This window comes from Mercenaria mercenaria, chromosome 4, assembly GCF_021730395.1.
Source record: "Mercenaria mercenaria strain notata chromosome 4, MADL_Memer_1, whole genome shotgun sequence".
Classification (NCBI taxonomy): domain Eukaryota; kingdom Metazoa; phylum Mollusca; class Bivalvia; order Venerida; family Veneridae; genus Mercenaria; species Mercenaria mercenaria.
In genome coordinates, this window is record NC_069364.1 from 96,570,959 (window position 1) to 96,587,381 (window position 16,423).

General features: G+C 36.6%; 1 protein-coding gene across 1 annotated transcript in view; it reads right to left on the minus strand.

The window, feature by feature from the left end:
* The window catches only part of LOC123552491 (hsp90 co-chaperone Cdc37-like), an 84,570-nt gene that overhangs the window by 36,218 nt on the left and 31,929 nt on the right, over positions 1-16,423 (minus strand). Inside the window, exons 2-6 of the mRNA XM_045342202.2 lie at positions 15,409-15,542; positions 13,066-13,120; positions 2,770-2,874; positions 1,746-1,796; positions 1,332-1,397 (exon numbers count right to left, since the gene is read on the minus strand). Of these exons, the coding sequence (XP_045198137.2) occupies positions 1,332-1,397; positions 1,746-1,796; positions 2,770-2,874; positions 13,066-13,120; positions 15,409-15,542 (411 nt within the window). The remainder of the gene's footprint in view (positions 1-1,331; positions 1,398-1,745; positions 1,797-2,769; positions 2,875-13,065; positions 13,121-15,408; positions 15,543-16,423) is intronic.

The window sequence follows — 16,423 nt, forward strand, 5'->3', positions numbered from 1 at the left end:
TGACCCAAGTTTTATAAAATTCCTTCAAGGGGTTTAGGAGATATAGAGCGGACACGAAATGGAAGGCTCAAACCTTTGACCTTCAGTTGTGACCTTGACCTTGAGCCGACATGGCTGACTTATAAGTTCTGCACATCGCCTTGATGAGGTGATCCTTTGACCCAAGTTTGATGAAAATCCTTCAAGGGGTTTAGGAGATATAGAGCGGACACAAAATGGAAGGTTCAAACCTTTGACCCTAAGTTGTGACCTTGACCTTGAGCCGGCATGACTGACTCATGGGTTCTGCACCTCGTCTTGATGAGGTGATCATTTGACCCAAGTTTTATAAAATTCCTTCAAGGGGTTTAAGAGATATAGAGCGGACACAAAATGGAAGGCTCAAACCTTTGACCTTGAGTTGTGACCTTGACCTTGAGCCGGCATGGCTGACTCATGGATTCTGCACATCATCTTGATGAGGTGATCATTTGACCCAAGTTTTATAAAATTCCTTCAAGGGGTTTAGGAGATATAGAGCGGACACAAAATGGCAGGCTCAAACCTTTGACCTTGAGTTGTGACCTTGACCTTGAACCGACAAGGCTGACTCATGGGTTCTGCACATCGTCTTGAGGTGATCATTTGACCCAAGTTTCATGAAAATCCTTCAAGGGGTTTAGGAGATATGGACCGGACACGATTTTGTTACGGACGGAAGGACGGACGGAAAGACGGACGAAAGGACGGACGCAGACCATTCCTATAATCCCTCCGCCATGGCGGGGGATTAATAATTTATACCAAAACAGTACTTTATCACTATTTATACACGATGGGCGGTTATACGTTGGGCGTAATAATTTCACGAGGGCGCAGCCCGAGTGAAATTATTTTGGACGACGTATAACTGCCCGAGTGTATAAATAGTAATAAAGCACTGTTTTGCTATAAATTATTTCGATTCTAATATGTTCTTAATTGTAAAATTTATATCAAATATGATGGAACTGTTTCTTCGCGTAAGCATGGCGCCAATAGAAGGTATTTGTTAAAACACGCCAGGACCAGAAACGGTAATACGTCTTGCGGCAGAATTCAGTTCGAGCGAAAATTATTGCGAATTATTCAGCAAAGCGAATAACTAATTTAGTATGTGTATAATTAATCAAAATATTTGTGCAATGTAACATTTCGTATAAAACATGTTATTAAGTAAAATATTTCATGAAATTTGAAAGGGCTATTTCTTGATGCGTACATGGCGCTAAATATCACGTTGATGTGACGTCAACATAACATCGTTGTGATGATTAAAGCATTGTTAGCCATATTAGAATATTCCATATTACCTGTCTCTGTGCTTTCTCTTCCTCTGTTAAGTCTTTGTCATCATTTTTATCATATTTGTTGATTATCTGACAACAAGAAATACATTCAAGATAAAATCACCAAATTTCTAATGCACAAATTTTATTCTGAGAAAATAAGTAATAGTAGTTGCTATTTTGAGAATATAAAATCTTCGTGAACACATGAGTCTTGCTAAAATTAGAAAACTTATGATAATTTTTCTTCTATTTTACAATAGTATCCATGCATAAAGCAAATATTGTCAAACAAACCAAAACTGTTGGGCTTCCAATAAATTATAAATTTCTGAAACCTTGTCAAGACACCTTTAAAAAATATCCTGATTTGGAAAGTTAACAAACTGAGTACATCATTATAAAACTACACTATCATAACAAAGGGAAGTAACTCACTGTTTTTGATTTTCCTTCATGGCAAATAGTGTCTATGTTCCATGGTGTAAGCTGTAATGTAGAAATATACTACTTTATTACTTCAATGTCTTTCGTAAGTTTGTCATGATAGTTGTATACATGTTCACATTTTTAACATGAAGCATTCTCACATTTACACAACATTATACACAATATACAAAAAGTCGCCATGCCGTCAGTTATAAATAGCAGTTCTCCTTATTTGGTGACCCAAATCTCATCTTTCTGGAAGAACCCTGTAAGAAGTAATCACAGCAACTATTTCTTGGAAATATTTCAACTCCTTCATTTTTACCACAAACTGTAACATTGCCATTCTGCAAGTGTCCTGTGAAATCATTAATATTCATGGATTAATCCACAAAATTTAATCCCATCAAATGCTGAAACATCCTTACTGTTTTATCTTTATAATTTGAAAACAACAAATTCAAGATCACACAAAACTGCCTTTCTGGCATTTCTAGACATTGAAATTTCATGCCCACAAAATTTAAATGATTTTACTGCATTTGTTTTGCTGTGTTAGTGACCGGTTTCAGGAAGTATTTCAGTTTTTACAGCAGTCACTTAACCAATGTTCCTGGATTCATTATCAAAACTAGTATGTTCTCTATATGTGACTCACACTTGGAATCAATGCCTTCTGTAAATCACCATGGTGAGTCAAACTTACAAACTCATGATTGTAAGTCTTGCCCTGCATCCACTGACCAAAGCTGACTTTGCCTTGGTTAACACTCCTCCATGTTAGGAAGCCATCATATTAGCTTTACCCAGGACATAAGGTTTAACCACCCTATGTATAATGACCTAAGTGTTGTTCATCAAAACTAGAGAAAAGAACTAGAGCTATCGCTGAAGGTGATGAATGTACACCCCCCCCTCCCCCCCCACGCTCCCCAAAACATACTGACACAGTATATTGCAATTTACAACTTTGCTGTTTGGGTAGTACAATAAACCAGCCTCCAGAAACACTAGTCAATTCAACAAAATGTACCTTTTCTTTCTTTTTCAGTTCTTCTTCTTTTTTCTGATATTCCGATTCTTGTTTTTCAAGCTCTTTAAGTTCTTTCTTCATTTTTTCAAAATTGTCCATTGATTCCTGAAAAGGAAAGACGACCTCATACATACCTGGACAGTGTTTCAAGCATACATCTTTATGAATGAACATTTTCCCCAACCATTTGACTCAAAACCATCTTTAATAGCTAGGCAGATAACTGAAACAATACTGCATTTGGTGATGCAAGCATGAAATTTGGCATGTGTACTCGTCTGAGCCTACTTTTTTCAAAAAGCCTGTTAGCCACTTGAAAATTCAAAATGGCGGCCATTTTTCAAGATGGCCACCACAGGAAGTTGATTTTGACTTGAACACACCTATGCAGAGTTTATTTTTGTCAATTTTGAGAAGGAAATATCTCTTAAGATGCTTTGCATGTGCAAAACCTATTTTTGATACACAAAAGACTGGTTTCAAAATCCAATATGGCGTCTTTTTTTTCAAGATGGCCGCCGTTTCATGTTAAAAGCACTAATTTGCCATTAACACTGACGTCCCTAGTCAAATCAATTTTAATGTTATGGACAAATAACATATTTAGAGTGTTGAAGGACAGTTTTGTCTCGCCTGCGACTTTTAAAACTGATGGCGGACAGAGGCGTAGCTTTTCCGACGGCGACGACAATGACGACAATGGTGGTGACGTCAACGTTAAGGTTGTATGTCAAGTTTTTTTCTCTCAGAAACTACTCTGTTTATTGGACTGAAACTTCACACACGTCTTTGTAATCATTAGGCGCTGTACAAAGACAAGTTCCATAACACTGACATACATTTTAACAAAATTATCCCCCTTTTAAACATTAGAATCTTCAAGGTTAAGTCTTCGTATTAAGTTTTTTTTCTCAGAAACTACTGTTTAAATTGGGTTGAAACTTCACACATGCCTTCATGGTCATTAGGCACTGTATAAAGCCAAGTTCCATATTCTGACATGAATTTTAACAAAATTTCCCCCTTTTAAAATTGGAAATTGTAACGATAAGTTTTTGTGTCTCTAAATGGAATATATTTTAATTATGTCCCTTTATGGCCGTCACTGCTTGATTGGAACTTATTGTCAAACTTTATATAAGGCAGACATTTTTAGAATTAAAGTGTATGTAGCAATCCACCTAGACACATCAATTTTGATAAACAAAAGACCTGCTTTGTGTCAAAGGTGAAACAATGCAGATCTATTATACTTTTTTCCCCTGGAAGGCATGTCTCAAGACTTTATATTTTTGCCAAATAGTTGTCACATTTGCAGCTGTATAGATCCATAAACGGGAGTCCAAAACGATTGCATTTACACCTAGAACAACATTGTTTTACATGCACATTTGGTCAGTTGTTAACAGCTATTTGCAACTGGTGGGTTGTTGTCCAGTGCATCTGCCAAAGGTCACCATGTTTCTCCCATTCCCATTCAGCAGGATTCTCGACTTCCATTTGGCAAAACTGCCTGTCCCTATATGCAACCAGCTAGGTATGCAGCACGCTTTGTGTGTTCGGCAAAGGCTGCTTGAGTTGGGGGAATAACATCATATGACCTCTGTTCTGGGGCAAACATGTCCAGTCCGACACAATAAAGATGACAAACTTTTCAAGAACCATCTTGTCCTCATTAGTCATCGCTGTCCGATATACTCCTTGGTTCTCAAAGAAGTGTCACTTCCTGGCAAACATTCCAAGTTCTACGAACAGCCTTTCTACCCTTTCCCGGAAACCTGACAATACAGACTGCCATGGCCAAATGATTAAATGACATCATGTATGGGAATCCAATTCAAATTTGGTCCTTGTTTGAAGGCTACCCACAGCTGTACAAGGCCAAGCCATTCCAGCTCAGAAAATACATGAAAAGCGATGACAACAAAAACGAACGAGGTCATGGCACTAGACGAAGGGTTACTAGCAACAGGAAAATCCCACCCAATTGGTGCAGTTTCTTGGGGGATAATGATAACAAGACTGATCTTTTTATTTTTTGGCCGACAGGCATGTTGAAATGCACACACAAATAACTGTAATTTTGACCAGAGAGGAAAAGACTGTATGCAATCAGGAGAATAAGTCTTGAAGGTCTGACGCCATGCAGTCATGAGGAATATACGGATGGTTATGCAGGCATGCTGTTGTGGAGGGTCATAAACAGCTTGCCAGTAAAGCTACAGACACAGATTTAGTTGCCACCGCTATTCATGTATTTTCTGAGCTAAAAGATCGTGGCCTTGAACAACTGTGGGTAGCCTTCAGACAGGGAACAAATTTGAGATGGATTCCGATAAATGATGTCATTCAATCAATTGGCCATGAGAAAGCAAAAAGTATTGCTTTCTTTCATGTGTTTACAGGTTGTGATGTAGTGTCAGGTTTCCGGGGGAAAAGGTAAAAAGACTGTTTGATAAACTTGGAATGTTTGTTCGGAAGTGACAGATGTCTTTAAGATTTTAGGTGTATATCAGCCAGTGATATCTAATGAGGACAAGGGGGTTCATGAAAAGCTCGTCATCTTTTTGTAAGACAGGTCAAGTTCTATAGCAGATATTTATGGCGTCAGACTGGACATGTTTGCCCGAAAACAGATGTCATATGATGCTCTTGGCCCAACACAAGCAGCCCTTGCCAAACACACAAAGCGTGCTGTATACCAAGCTGGTTGGATATGGGGACAGGCATTGTTTGCCAAATGGAAGTCGAAAATCCTGCTGAATAGGGATGGGAGAAACAATGTGACCTTTGGCAGATGCACTGGACAACAACCCACCAGTTGCAAATAGCTGTTAACAACTGACCAAATGTGCACGTAAAACAATGTTGTTCTAGGTGTAAATGCAATCGTTTTGGACTCCCGTTTATGGATCTATACAGCTGCAAGTGTGACAACTATTTGACAAAAATATAAAGTCTTGAGACATGCCTTCCAGGGGAAACAAGTATAACAGATCTGCATTGTTTCACCTATGACACAAAGCAGGTCTTCTGTTTATCAAAATTGATGTGTCTACGTGGAATGCTATATACACTTTAATATTAAAAATGTCTGCGTTATATAAAGCTGGACCACAAGTCAGCAGTGACGGCCATAAAGGGACATAACTGAATAACATTCCATGTAGAGACATAAAAACTTAACGTTACAATTTCTAATTTTGAAAGGGGGATAATTTTGTTAACATTCATGTCAGAGTTATGGAACTTGGCTTTGTACAGTGCCTAATGACCATGAAGGCGCATGTAAAGTTTAAACTCTATAAACCTAACAGTTTCTGAGAAAAATGCTTAATACGAAGACCTAACGAAGACCTAACGTTAAAAATTTATTTTAAAAAGGGAGATAATTCTGTTAAAATCTAAGTCAGAGTTATGGAACTTGGCCTGGTACAGCGTCTAATGGCCACAAAGGCATGTGTGAAGTTTCAACCCAATAAACAGAGTAGTTTCTGAGATAAGGACTTGACATACAAACTTAACGTTGACGCCACCGCCACCGTCGTCATTACCGTCCTGCCGGAAAAGCTACGCCTTAGTTCGCCGTCAGTTCCTAAAGTCACAGGCGAGACAAAAACTGTCCTTCAACACTCTAAATATGTTATTCGACTATAACATTAAAACTGATTTGACTAGGAACGTAAGTATTAATGGCAAATTAGTTCTTTCACATAAAACGGCGGCCATCTTAAAACAAGAGGGCCAAGATGGCCCTAGGTCGCTCACCTAAGAAACACACCATAACAGTGTAAAACATGTTTGACCTAGTGATTTCATGGAAACAAATATTCTGACCAATTTTCATTAAGACTGGACCAAAAAATTGGTCTCTTGTGATAAAACAAGCATTTTCTTAGATATGACCTAGTTTTTGACCCTAGATGACCCATGTTCAAACTCGACCTAGATTTTATCAAGGCAATCATTCTGACCAAAATTCATGAAGCTCAATTGAAAAATACAGCCTCTATCCCATACACAAGTTTTTTCTTTGATTTGACCAAGTGACCTAGCTTTTGACCTCAGATGACCCATATTCAAATTCAACCTAGATTTCATTAAGGCAATCATCCTGACCAAATTTCATAAAAATCAACTGAAAAAAAACAGTCTCTATCGCATACACAAGATTTTTCTTTAATTTGATCTAGTGACCTAGTTTTTGACCTCAGTTAACCCATATTCAAACTCGACCTAGATTTCATCAAGGCAATCACTCTGACCAAATTTCATGAAGATCAATTGAAAACTACATCCTGTATTGCATACACAATGTTTTTCTTCGATTTGACCTAGTGACCTAGTTTTTGACCCCAGATGACCCATTTTCGAACTCGGCCTAGATTTTATCAAGGTATTCATTCTGGCTAAATTTCATGAAGATCAGTTGAAAAATACAGCCTCTATCCCATACACAAGGTTTTTCTTTGATTTGACCTAGTGACCTAGTTTTTGACCCCAGATGACCCATTTTCGAACTCGGCCTAGATTTCATCAAGGTAATCATTCTGACCAAAATTTATGAAGATCAATTGAAAAATACAGCCTCTATTGCATACACAAGGTTTTTCTTTGATTTGACCTAGTGACCTAGTTTTTGACCCGAGATGACCAATTTTCAAACTCGGCCTAGATTTCATCAAGGCACTTGAAAAATACAGCCTCTATCGCATACACAAGGTTTTTCTTTGATTTGACTTAGTGACCTAGTTTTTGACCCGAGATGACCAATTTTCGAAGTCGGCCTAGATTTCATCAAGGTTATCATTCTGACCAATATTCATGAAGAATGATTGAAAAGTACAGCCTCTATCGCATACACAAGGCTTTTCTTTGATTTGACCAAGTGACCTAGTTTTTGACCTGAGATGACCCACTTTCGAACTCGGCCTAGATTTCATCAAGGCAATCATTCTGACCAATATTCATGAAGATCAATTGAAAAATACAGCCTCTATCGCATACACAAGGTTTTTCTTTGATTTGACCTAGTGACCTAGTTTATGACCCGAGATGACCCATTTTCGAACTCAGCCTAAATTTCATCAAGGTTATCATTCTGACCAATATTCATGAAAATTAATTGAAAAATACAGCCTCTATCGCATACACAAGGTTTTTCTTTGATTTGACCTAGTGACCTAGTTTTTGACCCGAGATGACCCATTTTCAAACTCGGCCTAGATTTCATAAAGTTATCATTCTGACCAATATTCATGAAGATTAATTGAAAAATACAGCCTCTATCGCATACACAAGCTAAATGTTGACAGACGACGGACGCCGAACGCCGGACATCGAGCAATCAGAAAAACTCACCTGAGCATTGCTCAGGTGAGCTAAAAAGACGCCATATTGGATTTTGAAACCAGTCTTATTGTGTCTCAAATATAGGTTTTGCACACTCAAAACATCTTAAAAGATATCTTTTCCTCAAAATTTACAAAAAAGAACTTGGTTTAGGTCTGTTCCAAGTCAAAAATCAACTTCCTGTGGCGGCCATCTTGAATTTTCAAGTGGCTAACGGGTTTTTTGAAAGAAAGAAGCTCAGACGAGTACATATGCCAAATTTTATGCTTGCATCACCAAATGCAGTATTTTCCCGAATAATTGACTTAATCTGCCCAGCTATAATACTTTCAAACAAATGAAAGCTATGTTCTATTTTCACTTCTAGTTTTTTATGGATGTAGTGGTTATGTCAATCCATGAAATTACATCGCAATTAACAAGTAAAATTGCCATTTATAATTAGGGTAAAAAAATTAGACATTTGTGTCTCTGTAAACTTTTTGTTTAGGCAAATACCAAAAAATTTCATACTCAAGTAGTTAAATGACTTTGCAGTATAAAGTCAAGTAAGTGTTCGTTCATCATAATGTCACCCCTTCATAAAGGACCCGCCAAGCTGAGATACCTACATACATTGAACAGCATTACTTCTTGATTCCTATTTTTTAATGCCAGGCAGCAGGCAGGTAGGCAATCAGTTACCATTATTTAACTAGCTGGTGGCTCACCAACCGGTCTATCTTCAGTAACAAGACTAGCCTCAGACAGGGCGAGAACCTTTCGACTGCACAATTGCAGGGCAGGTGCTTTATCCATTAAGCCACCATGTCAGTATATGTATTCAACATGAATTTTTACCAGCTCTGGCATTTCAACAAAAGACAACTGGACAAGAAATTAACGTCATCAATATTCAACAGGGAAAAAATCAATTTTGGTTCATAATTACAAACAATCTATTCACTGTCATTATGTTTTGATCAATGGCACCTTTTCTGCCTAAACTTAGATTAAAACTAGAATGTGTCTGTAAGACACAGGGTGTGCCCCACACTGGTACATTTGTCACAAATAAGGAGAAATAATTCAAATGTTTGCAGTCTTAATGGGGTATAGCCTCAAAACAAAAATTTATGAAATGGATTCATTATTCTATACCATATACTTTTTGAGCTATGAGCATCACAAACAAAAATCCACTATTTTGGCTATTTCAAGGGCCATAACTCTGTAATAAACATTAAAATTCTAAAGAAGAATGCCAAGTGTGCAAAGTCACATTCATTCTCATCCATCAGATGTTCGTCAAAATCCCGAGACGAACCTCTGATTTATTTCTGTCGTTTATTTGGTGAGCATGCGCACCTGTAATTACTACCGGGAGAAGTTTCAGCCAATCAATGTTCGCCACTATTTGGCACGCCGAATTGAAATTTCAAACAATATGTTATAAATGTAGTTGCTAACGAGCGATAAAGACGATATTCCATGATTGCGATTAATAAAGATTTATTTCAGTTATTCGATGTTTAGAAATTTACCTTAAGAAATATAAAAATATTCCTCATTATTTGGCATCAATATGAAAGGACGCGATCACGCTTTTCACGGACGATTTTGATTGGTTCGCTACATTTTGTCGCGAAACGACGCTGATTGGCTGAAATGTTTTACCTGTAATGTAAGCAAACTACAAATATCGGCGAAATGTGCCAGAGGTTCATCTGGGGAACCACGGTAGACCTCTGGTATGCGAGAATGAGTCACATTATGATAAAGACATAAGCAAGGTTTCATGAATTTACATTAAATACTTTTTGAGTGAGGCACATAATTAGGTGAAACTGTGCATTTTTTGACTATTTCAGTGGCCATAACTCTGGAAATAGGGGGCGGAGCCAGAAAGAAAATAGTAGGTACGCAAGTTCATACCATGATAAAGACTCATGCAAGGTTTCATCAATTTATATCAAATACTTTTTGAGCTAGGCGTGTCACAAGGTGAAAATGTGCAGTTTTGACTATTTCAGGGGCCATAATTCTAGAAATAGGGGGCGAACCCAGATGAAAAATAGGAGGTGCGCAAGTTCATATCATGATTAGGATTCATGCAAGGTTTCATAAATCTATACCAAATACTTTATGAGCTAGGCGTGTCACAAGGTGAAAATGTGCATTTTTGACTATTTCAGGGGCCATAACTCTAGAAATAGGGGGCGGACCCAGATGAAAAATAGGAGGTCCGTAAGGTCATATCATGATTAAGACTCATGCAAGGTTTCATGAATCTATATCAAATACTTTATGAGCTAGGCGTGTCACAAGGTGAAAATGTGCAGTTTTGACTATTTCAGGGGCCATAACTCTAAAAATAGGAGGCGGAGCCAGAAGGAAAATAGTAGGTACGCAAGTTCATACCATGATAAAGACTCATGCAACGTTTCATCAATTTATATCAAATACTTTTTGAGCTAGGCGTGTCACAAGGCGAAAATGTGCATTTTTGACTATTTCAGGGGCCATAATTCTAGAAATAGGGGGCGAACCCAGATGAAAAATAGGAGGTGCGCAAGTTCATATCATGATTAAGATTCATGCAAGGTTTCATAAATCTATACCAAATACTTTTATGAGCTAGGCGTGTCACAAGGTGAAAATGTGCATTTTTGACTATTTCAGGGGCCATAACTCTAAAATTAGGGGGCGGAGCCAGACGAAAAATAGAAGGTGCACAGGTTCATATCATGATAAAGACGCATGCAAGGTTTCATTAATTTATATAAAATACTTTTTGAGCTAGGCGTGTCACGAACCTCGGACGGATGGACGCACAGGTGGACGGACGCACCACTCATTGGGGGGGGGGACAAAAAAAAAACTGTTGTTCTAAAATATTCTAACCAGAAGTTTGATGAATTTCCAAAAGATTTTAATTTTACCTAGATATCATCAAGGTGAACATTCTGACCAATTTTTATAGAGATCCATTCACAAGTATGGCCTCTAGAGAGGTCACAAGGTTTTTCTATTTTTAGACCTACTGACCTAGTTTTTGACCACACATGACACTGTTTCAAACTTGACCTAGATATCCTCAAGATGAACATTCAGACCAATTTTCATACAGATCCCATAAAAAATATGGCCTTTAGAGAGGTCACAAGGTTTTTTTATTATTTGACCTACTGACCTAGTTTTTGATGGCACGTGACCCACTTTTGAACTTGACCTAGATATCATCAAGATGAACATTCAGACCAACTTTCATACAGATCCCATGAAAAATATGGCCTCTAGAGAGGTCACAAGGTTTTTCTATTATTTGACCTACTGACCTACTTTTTGACAGCATGTGACCCACTTTCAAACTTGACCTAGATAGCATCAAGATGAACATTCTGACCAATTTTCATGAAGATCTCATGAAATATATGGCCTCTAGAGAGGTCACAAGGTTTTTCTATTTTTAGACCTACTGACCTAGTTTTTGACCGCACGTGACCCAGTTTTGAACTTGACCTAGATATCATCAAGATGAACATTCAGACCAATTTTCATACAGATCCCATGAAAAATATGGCCTTTAGAGAGGTCACAAAGTTTTTCTATTATTTGACCTATTGACCTAGTTTTTGAAGGCACGTGATCCAGTTTCGAACCTGACCTAGATATCATCAAGGTGAATGTTCTGACCAATTTTCATGAAGATCTTTTGAAATATATGACCTCTAGAGAGGTCACAAGGTTTTTCTATTTTTAGACCTACTGACCTAGTTTTTGATGGCACATGACCCAGTTTCAAACTGGACCTAGATATCATCAAGGTGAACATTCTGACCAATTTTCATGACGATCTTGTGAAATATATGGCCTCTAGAGAGGTCACAAGGTTTTTCTATTTTTAGACCTACTGACCTAGTTTTTGATGGCACGTGACCCAGTTTCGAACTTGACCTAGATATCATCAAGATGAACATTCTGACCAACTTTCATAAAGATCCCATGAAAAATGTGACCTCTAGAGTGGTCATAAGCAAAAGTTTACGGACGCACGGACGGACGACGGATGACGGACACCGCGCAATCACAAAAGCTCACTGTCACTTTGTGACAGGTGAGCTAAAAAGTATAAAAATGCTACCTACAAGGTACTGTTTCCATACATATACCTGTAACCTTTCAGAAATGACAAAATATGTAAGATGGAGATATTAATCTGTCCAACATGCTGTATAATTATAATGTATCATCATAACTAGTGCTCTTTACATCAGTTATATCAGCTGTGCATTCAACCTTCATTTATAATTACATAAAAAAAATCTTTTGTAATTTTTCATTCACAAATACTGGTGATTATGATCCATGAAAAAAATGAATGAAAAAAGATAGCAATTTTCAAATAGAAAAATACAGATTTTGAAAATAATTTGCTACTTTATAGCGAAACTGAAAAATGTTCTATGCTGTCTGCCAAAAACTGCGCTAAAAATCATATTCAAATACGAACTGAATGAAAACATAATATTTGACACAATATCAAAAGGTGCCCACTTCAAAATACTAGATGTAATATATGGTTCTGAAATACCCACTGAATTTCCCTTCCCAGAACTTTTTGCTTCCCATGATAGTAGCAATCCCTTCCCACCTTCCAAAGATAGATGACTTTACTTTCCAGTGATTTCAAGACACCCTAAATATTAACAAATCAGAAATGGGCTAAGCATTACCTAATTCTTAACAAGTCTCCAGTACTTTTTTAAATTGGTGTTTTCTGACTACCAAATATACAAAACTGAACTTGTTAGTTTGATCTGTTTACATTGTTTTTTATCAGTATTTTAGCAATGTTATAGAGCCGGTTAACCTAACTAGAGTTCTGTTCCATGCCAGTTACTGACAATCTGATGTAGATTTCCTGTTACCTGGCAACAATGGCTCTGGGGACATGATATTTACCTTTTCCTCGACTTCTTTTAGTTTCTGTTTCATCTGCTGTATCTTCTGCTGATTGCTAAAAACAGATGCGGGATCATCTTGTCAGCGAAAATATAATCTCTAAATCTCTAGGCTTTTTTTTGTTAAAGGTTAATTGTTTAAACTGTAGAAATATAAAATATATTCAGTGAAAATGCTGAGAATTTATTAGTAAATTCTACCATTTTCTACTGAAAAAACAATTAGTTAAACTGTTGCAATTAAGTATGTAACATTTAACTTTGAATATAGCAATTAATCCTCTTGACATGTAAGTAATCAAGCTCTTATACAGTACAGCATACAAAACCCACAAGACATTTGCCGCAGCAGCAATATTTCAAATAAGTCTCATTTACATTATTTGCATAATGGTTTTGGGATGGACTTATTAAACATTTGTGTCAGATTATGATTCAGTTGCTTTGTTTAAGATAATTATTCATAAATTCTTTCTCAAAACTGGTCTTCCCTCTAATACCGTGTTCAGACTACGGTTTTAATCCTATATTAACTTGGGTTTATTTTTTAAACTCGTTTGCGTCCACACTATATGTGGTTTAAACCGTGAATTATGTAAAGGTCAAGTGGTTTCTGTAATGTAGCATTAAAACTACCTCGGGAGGTGGTTTTAATACCATATTAAAAAGTAATACTACATTATTTTACAAGTGTGAACGCAAATGTGAGTTATAACTGGTTTTACAATCCCAGATCCACAGATCTTACCTTTTGGCAGAAGAATACCATGTGTTTCTCTTTTGTATCAAACAACTGATGCTATGGCTGGCAAAAGTAATTGGAGTGTTGATGAAACACAAACATTAAATTGCGATATGGAGTCATGCTGATGCTCAAAATGGACATTAGATGGAATGAACAGAAATTCTTAGATGAACACAGAAGTTTAAACATTGATGACTCCTTCTTGTTTCTGTTAGCCTCCTTCTTTGTTACCTTGTTTGCTTATTGCAAAATATTTGTTAACTTTCAACATTGCATGTATATATTTAAACCACATTTCTTTGCCTAGTGTGGACGCAAACTAGATTATATTTTAATGGGTTTTAAATGTCGAATACCAATTATAGCCAATTAGTGCCTGATAAAAATAAAACAGATCTGCTAGTGTGAACACGGTATAACTGAACGGTACCAGGCATTCATGATTGTGTTCATTTCTAAAAAGGTACACTCAAATCTTGGTGATTTTTTTTTTGTCCTATAATGCTTTTCCGTCTGATCTGACCCACTGGTTAATGTAACAGCAAGCAGGCAATAAAATAAGATCATATATTCAGTGATTTACTATCCAACTAGTCTATATTAAGAATGTATGTCAATAAAATCTGTAAAAAGATATCACATGCATTTGAGTGAGTGAGCCGAGATTTCACCACAAGCAAGGCAATAGCCAATTTAGAACTTTTCATGGGTTCAAAGCATCTGCATTTGATATTTAATTCTATCCAAAAAAAAGACAAATTAAAAAGATTTTAAAATTATATAGTTTAGACAAATTTTTAAATCTACAATTACTTGTTTAGATTTATTGTAAACTCGTTTGCGTCACTATATGTGAGTGTAAATGTGAATTTTGTAAAGGTAAGTTTTCGTAATGTACTATTTTAAAATCTCTGATGGTTTATATAAATTTAAAAGAATGCTACATTATTTACAAATTAACGTGAAATGTGGGTTTAACTGGTTTTACAATCCAAATCCACAGATCTTACCTTTTGGAGGAAGAATACCATGTGTTTCTCTTTTGTATCAAACAGTTGATGCTGTGGCTGGCAAAAGTAATTGGACTGTTGTTTGAAACAAAAACATTAAATTGCGATATGGAGTCATGCTGACGCTCAAAATGGACAGTAGATGGAATGAACAGAATTCTTAGATGAACACAGAAGTTTAATATTGATGACCCTTCTTGTTTCTGTTAGCTCTCAATTCTTTGTAACCATTTTTGCTTATTGCAAGATTTTTGTTAACTTCCAACATTGCATGTATATATTTTAACCACATTTCTTTGCCTAGTGTGGACGCAAACTAGATTATATTTTGATGGGTTTTGAATGTCAAATACCAATTATAGCCAATTAGTGCCTAATAAAAATAAAACAGTTCTGCTAGTGTGAACACGGTATTAGAAAGAAATATTATAGTAAAATGGTTTTGGGGAAATTCTAATATCTATTTTTAGATTTATGTGTTTTTTTTCTATGGGAGCTAATGAATTAATAAAGGAAGCTCCTACATTTGATAACTATTTTCAGATACTGTGCTATAAAGAACTTTACAAGACATAATTATCATACTTACGTTGAATGTTCTTTTGCTAATGTTTCTTTCTCTTTCTTTGCTTCTTCCATTTTCTCAACCCTTGCCTGATGTCGCCATCGGAACAAACTTGGTGTGTCGATGTTGGGATGAGTGTCATCTTCATCATCTGATATCTACAATAACATTTGAGCCGTGCCATGGGAAAACCAACATAGTTGGTGTGCGACCAGCATGGATCCAGACCAGCCTGCGCATCCGCGCAGTCTGGTCAGGATCCATGCTGGTCACACACCCACTATGTTGGTTTTCCCATGGCACGGCTCATTTAAAGTTTTTTCTATTATGTTGCTGAACCATCTAGAAGTGTTTCAATCTCTAAACTTCATTAGTTCATTCTGATGGAATAAAATTTCTTTTAGAAACTGACCTTCAAACCTTGACCTTGATTGGTTACAAGGCCAGCGAAATCTCACTATGACCTACATGTCTGTTTTTGCCAAAAGCTATTTTCTATTTATCCATATAATGATTATAATAGTGTAAAATATGGTAATATCCTACTTGTTCGAAAAGCTTGGCAAGCAGGACAGTTCCCTGTACCTGATAACATATTTAAGCTAATTTTTCTTTATCTTGAATTGATAAAAAATTAAAAAAGAATGCATGCCGAGCCTGGTCTACAAACTGGGGCTAGTTGAGGTAATTTACTTCTACGTGTAAGGATGGTTTTGTTTATTGGGTTTAAAGTAACACCTTCACAATTACAGGTCAAATATGGTATTGAGATTACATAATTTAACCCTTGTCATGCTGGACATGATTGATTCTGCCTTTGCGACCAAATTGAAAGATGGACAAGTTCATTACAGAAATTTAGCAGGGTAAGGGTTATAAAGAATGACTGTCCTCCAAAGGGCATGGAAGACCTCTGGAAGCAAATACAGTGAAACCATTCACTTAATTGTGTTGCCATAAAATTCTGTGGTTCTGACCAAAACAGCTATTTCACTGGTACTTAAATTTGTGGATTTCCGATTATAAAAACAAGCAAATA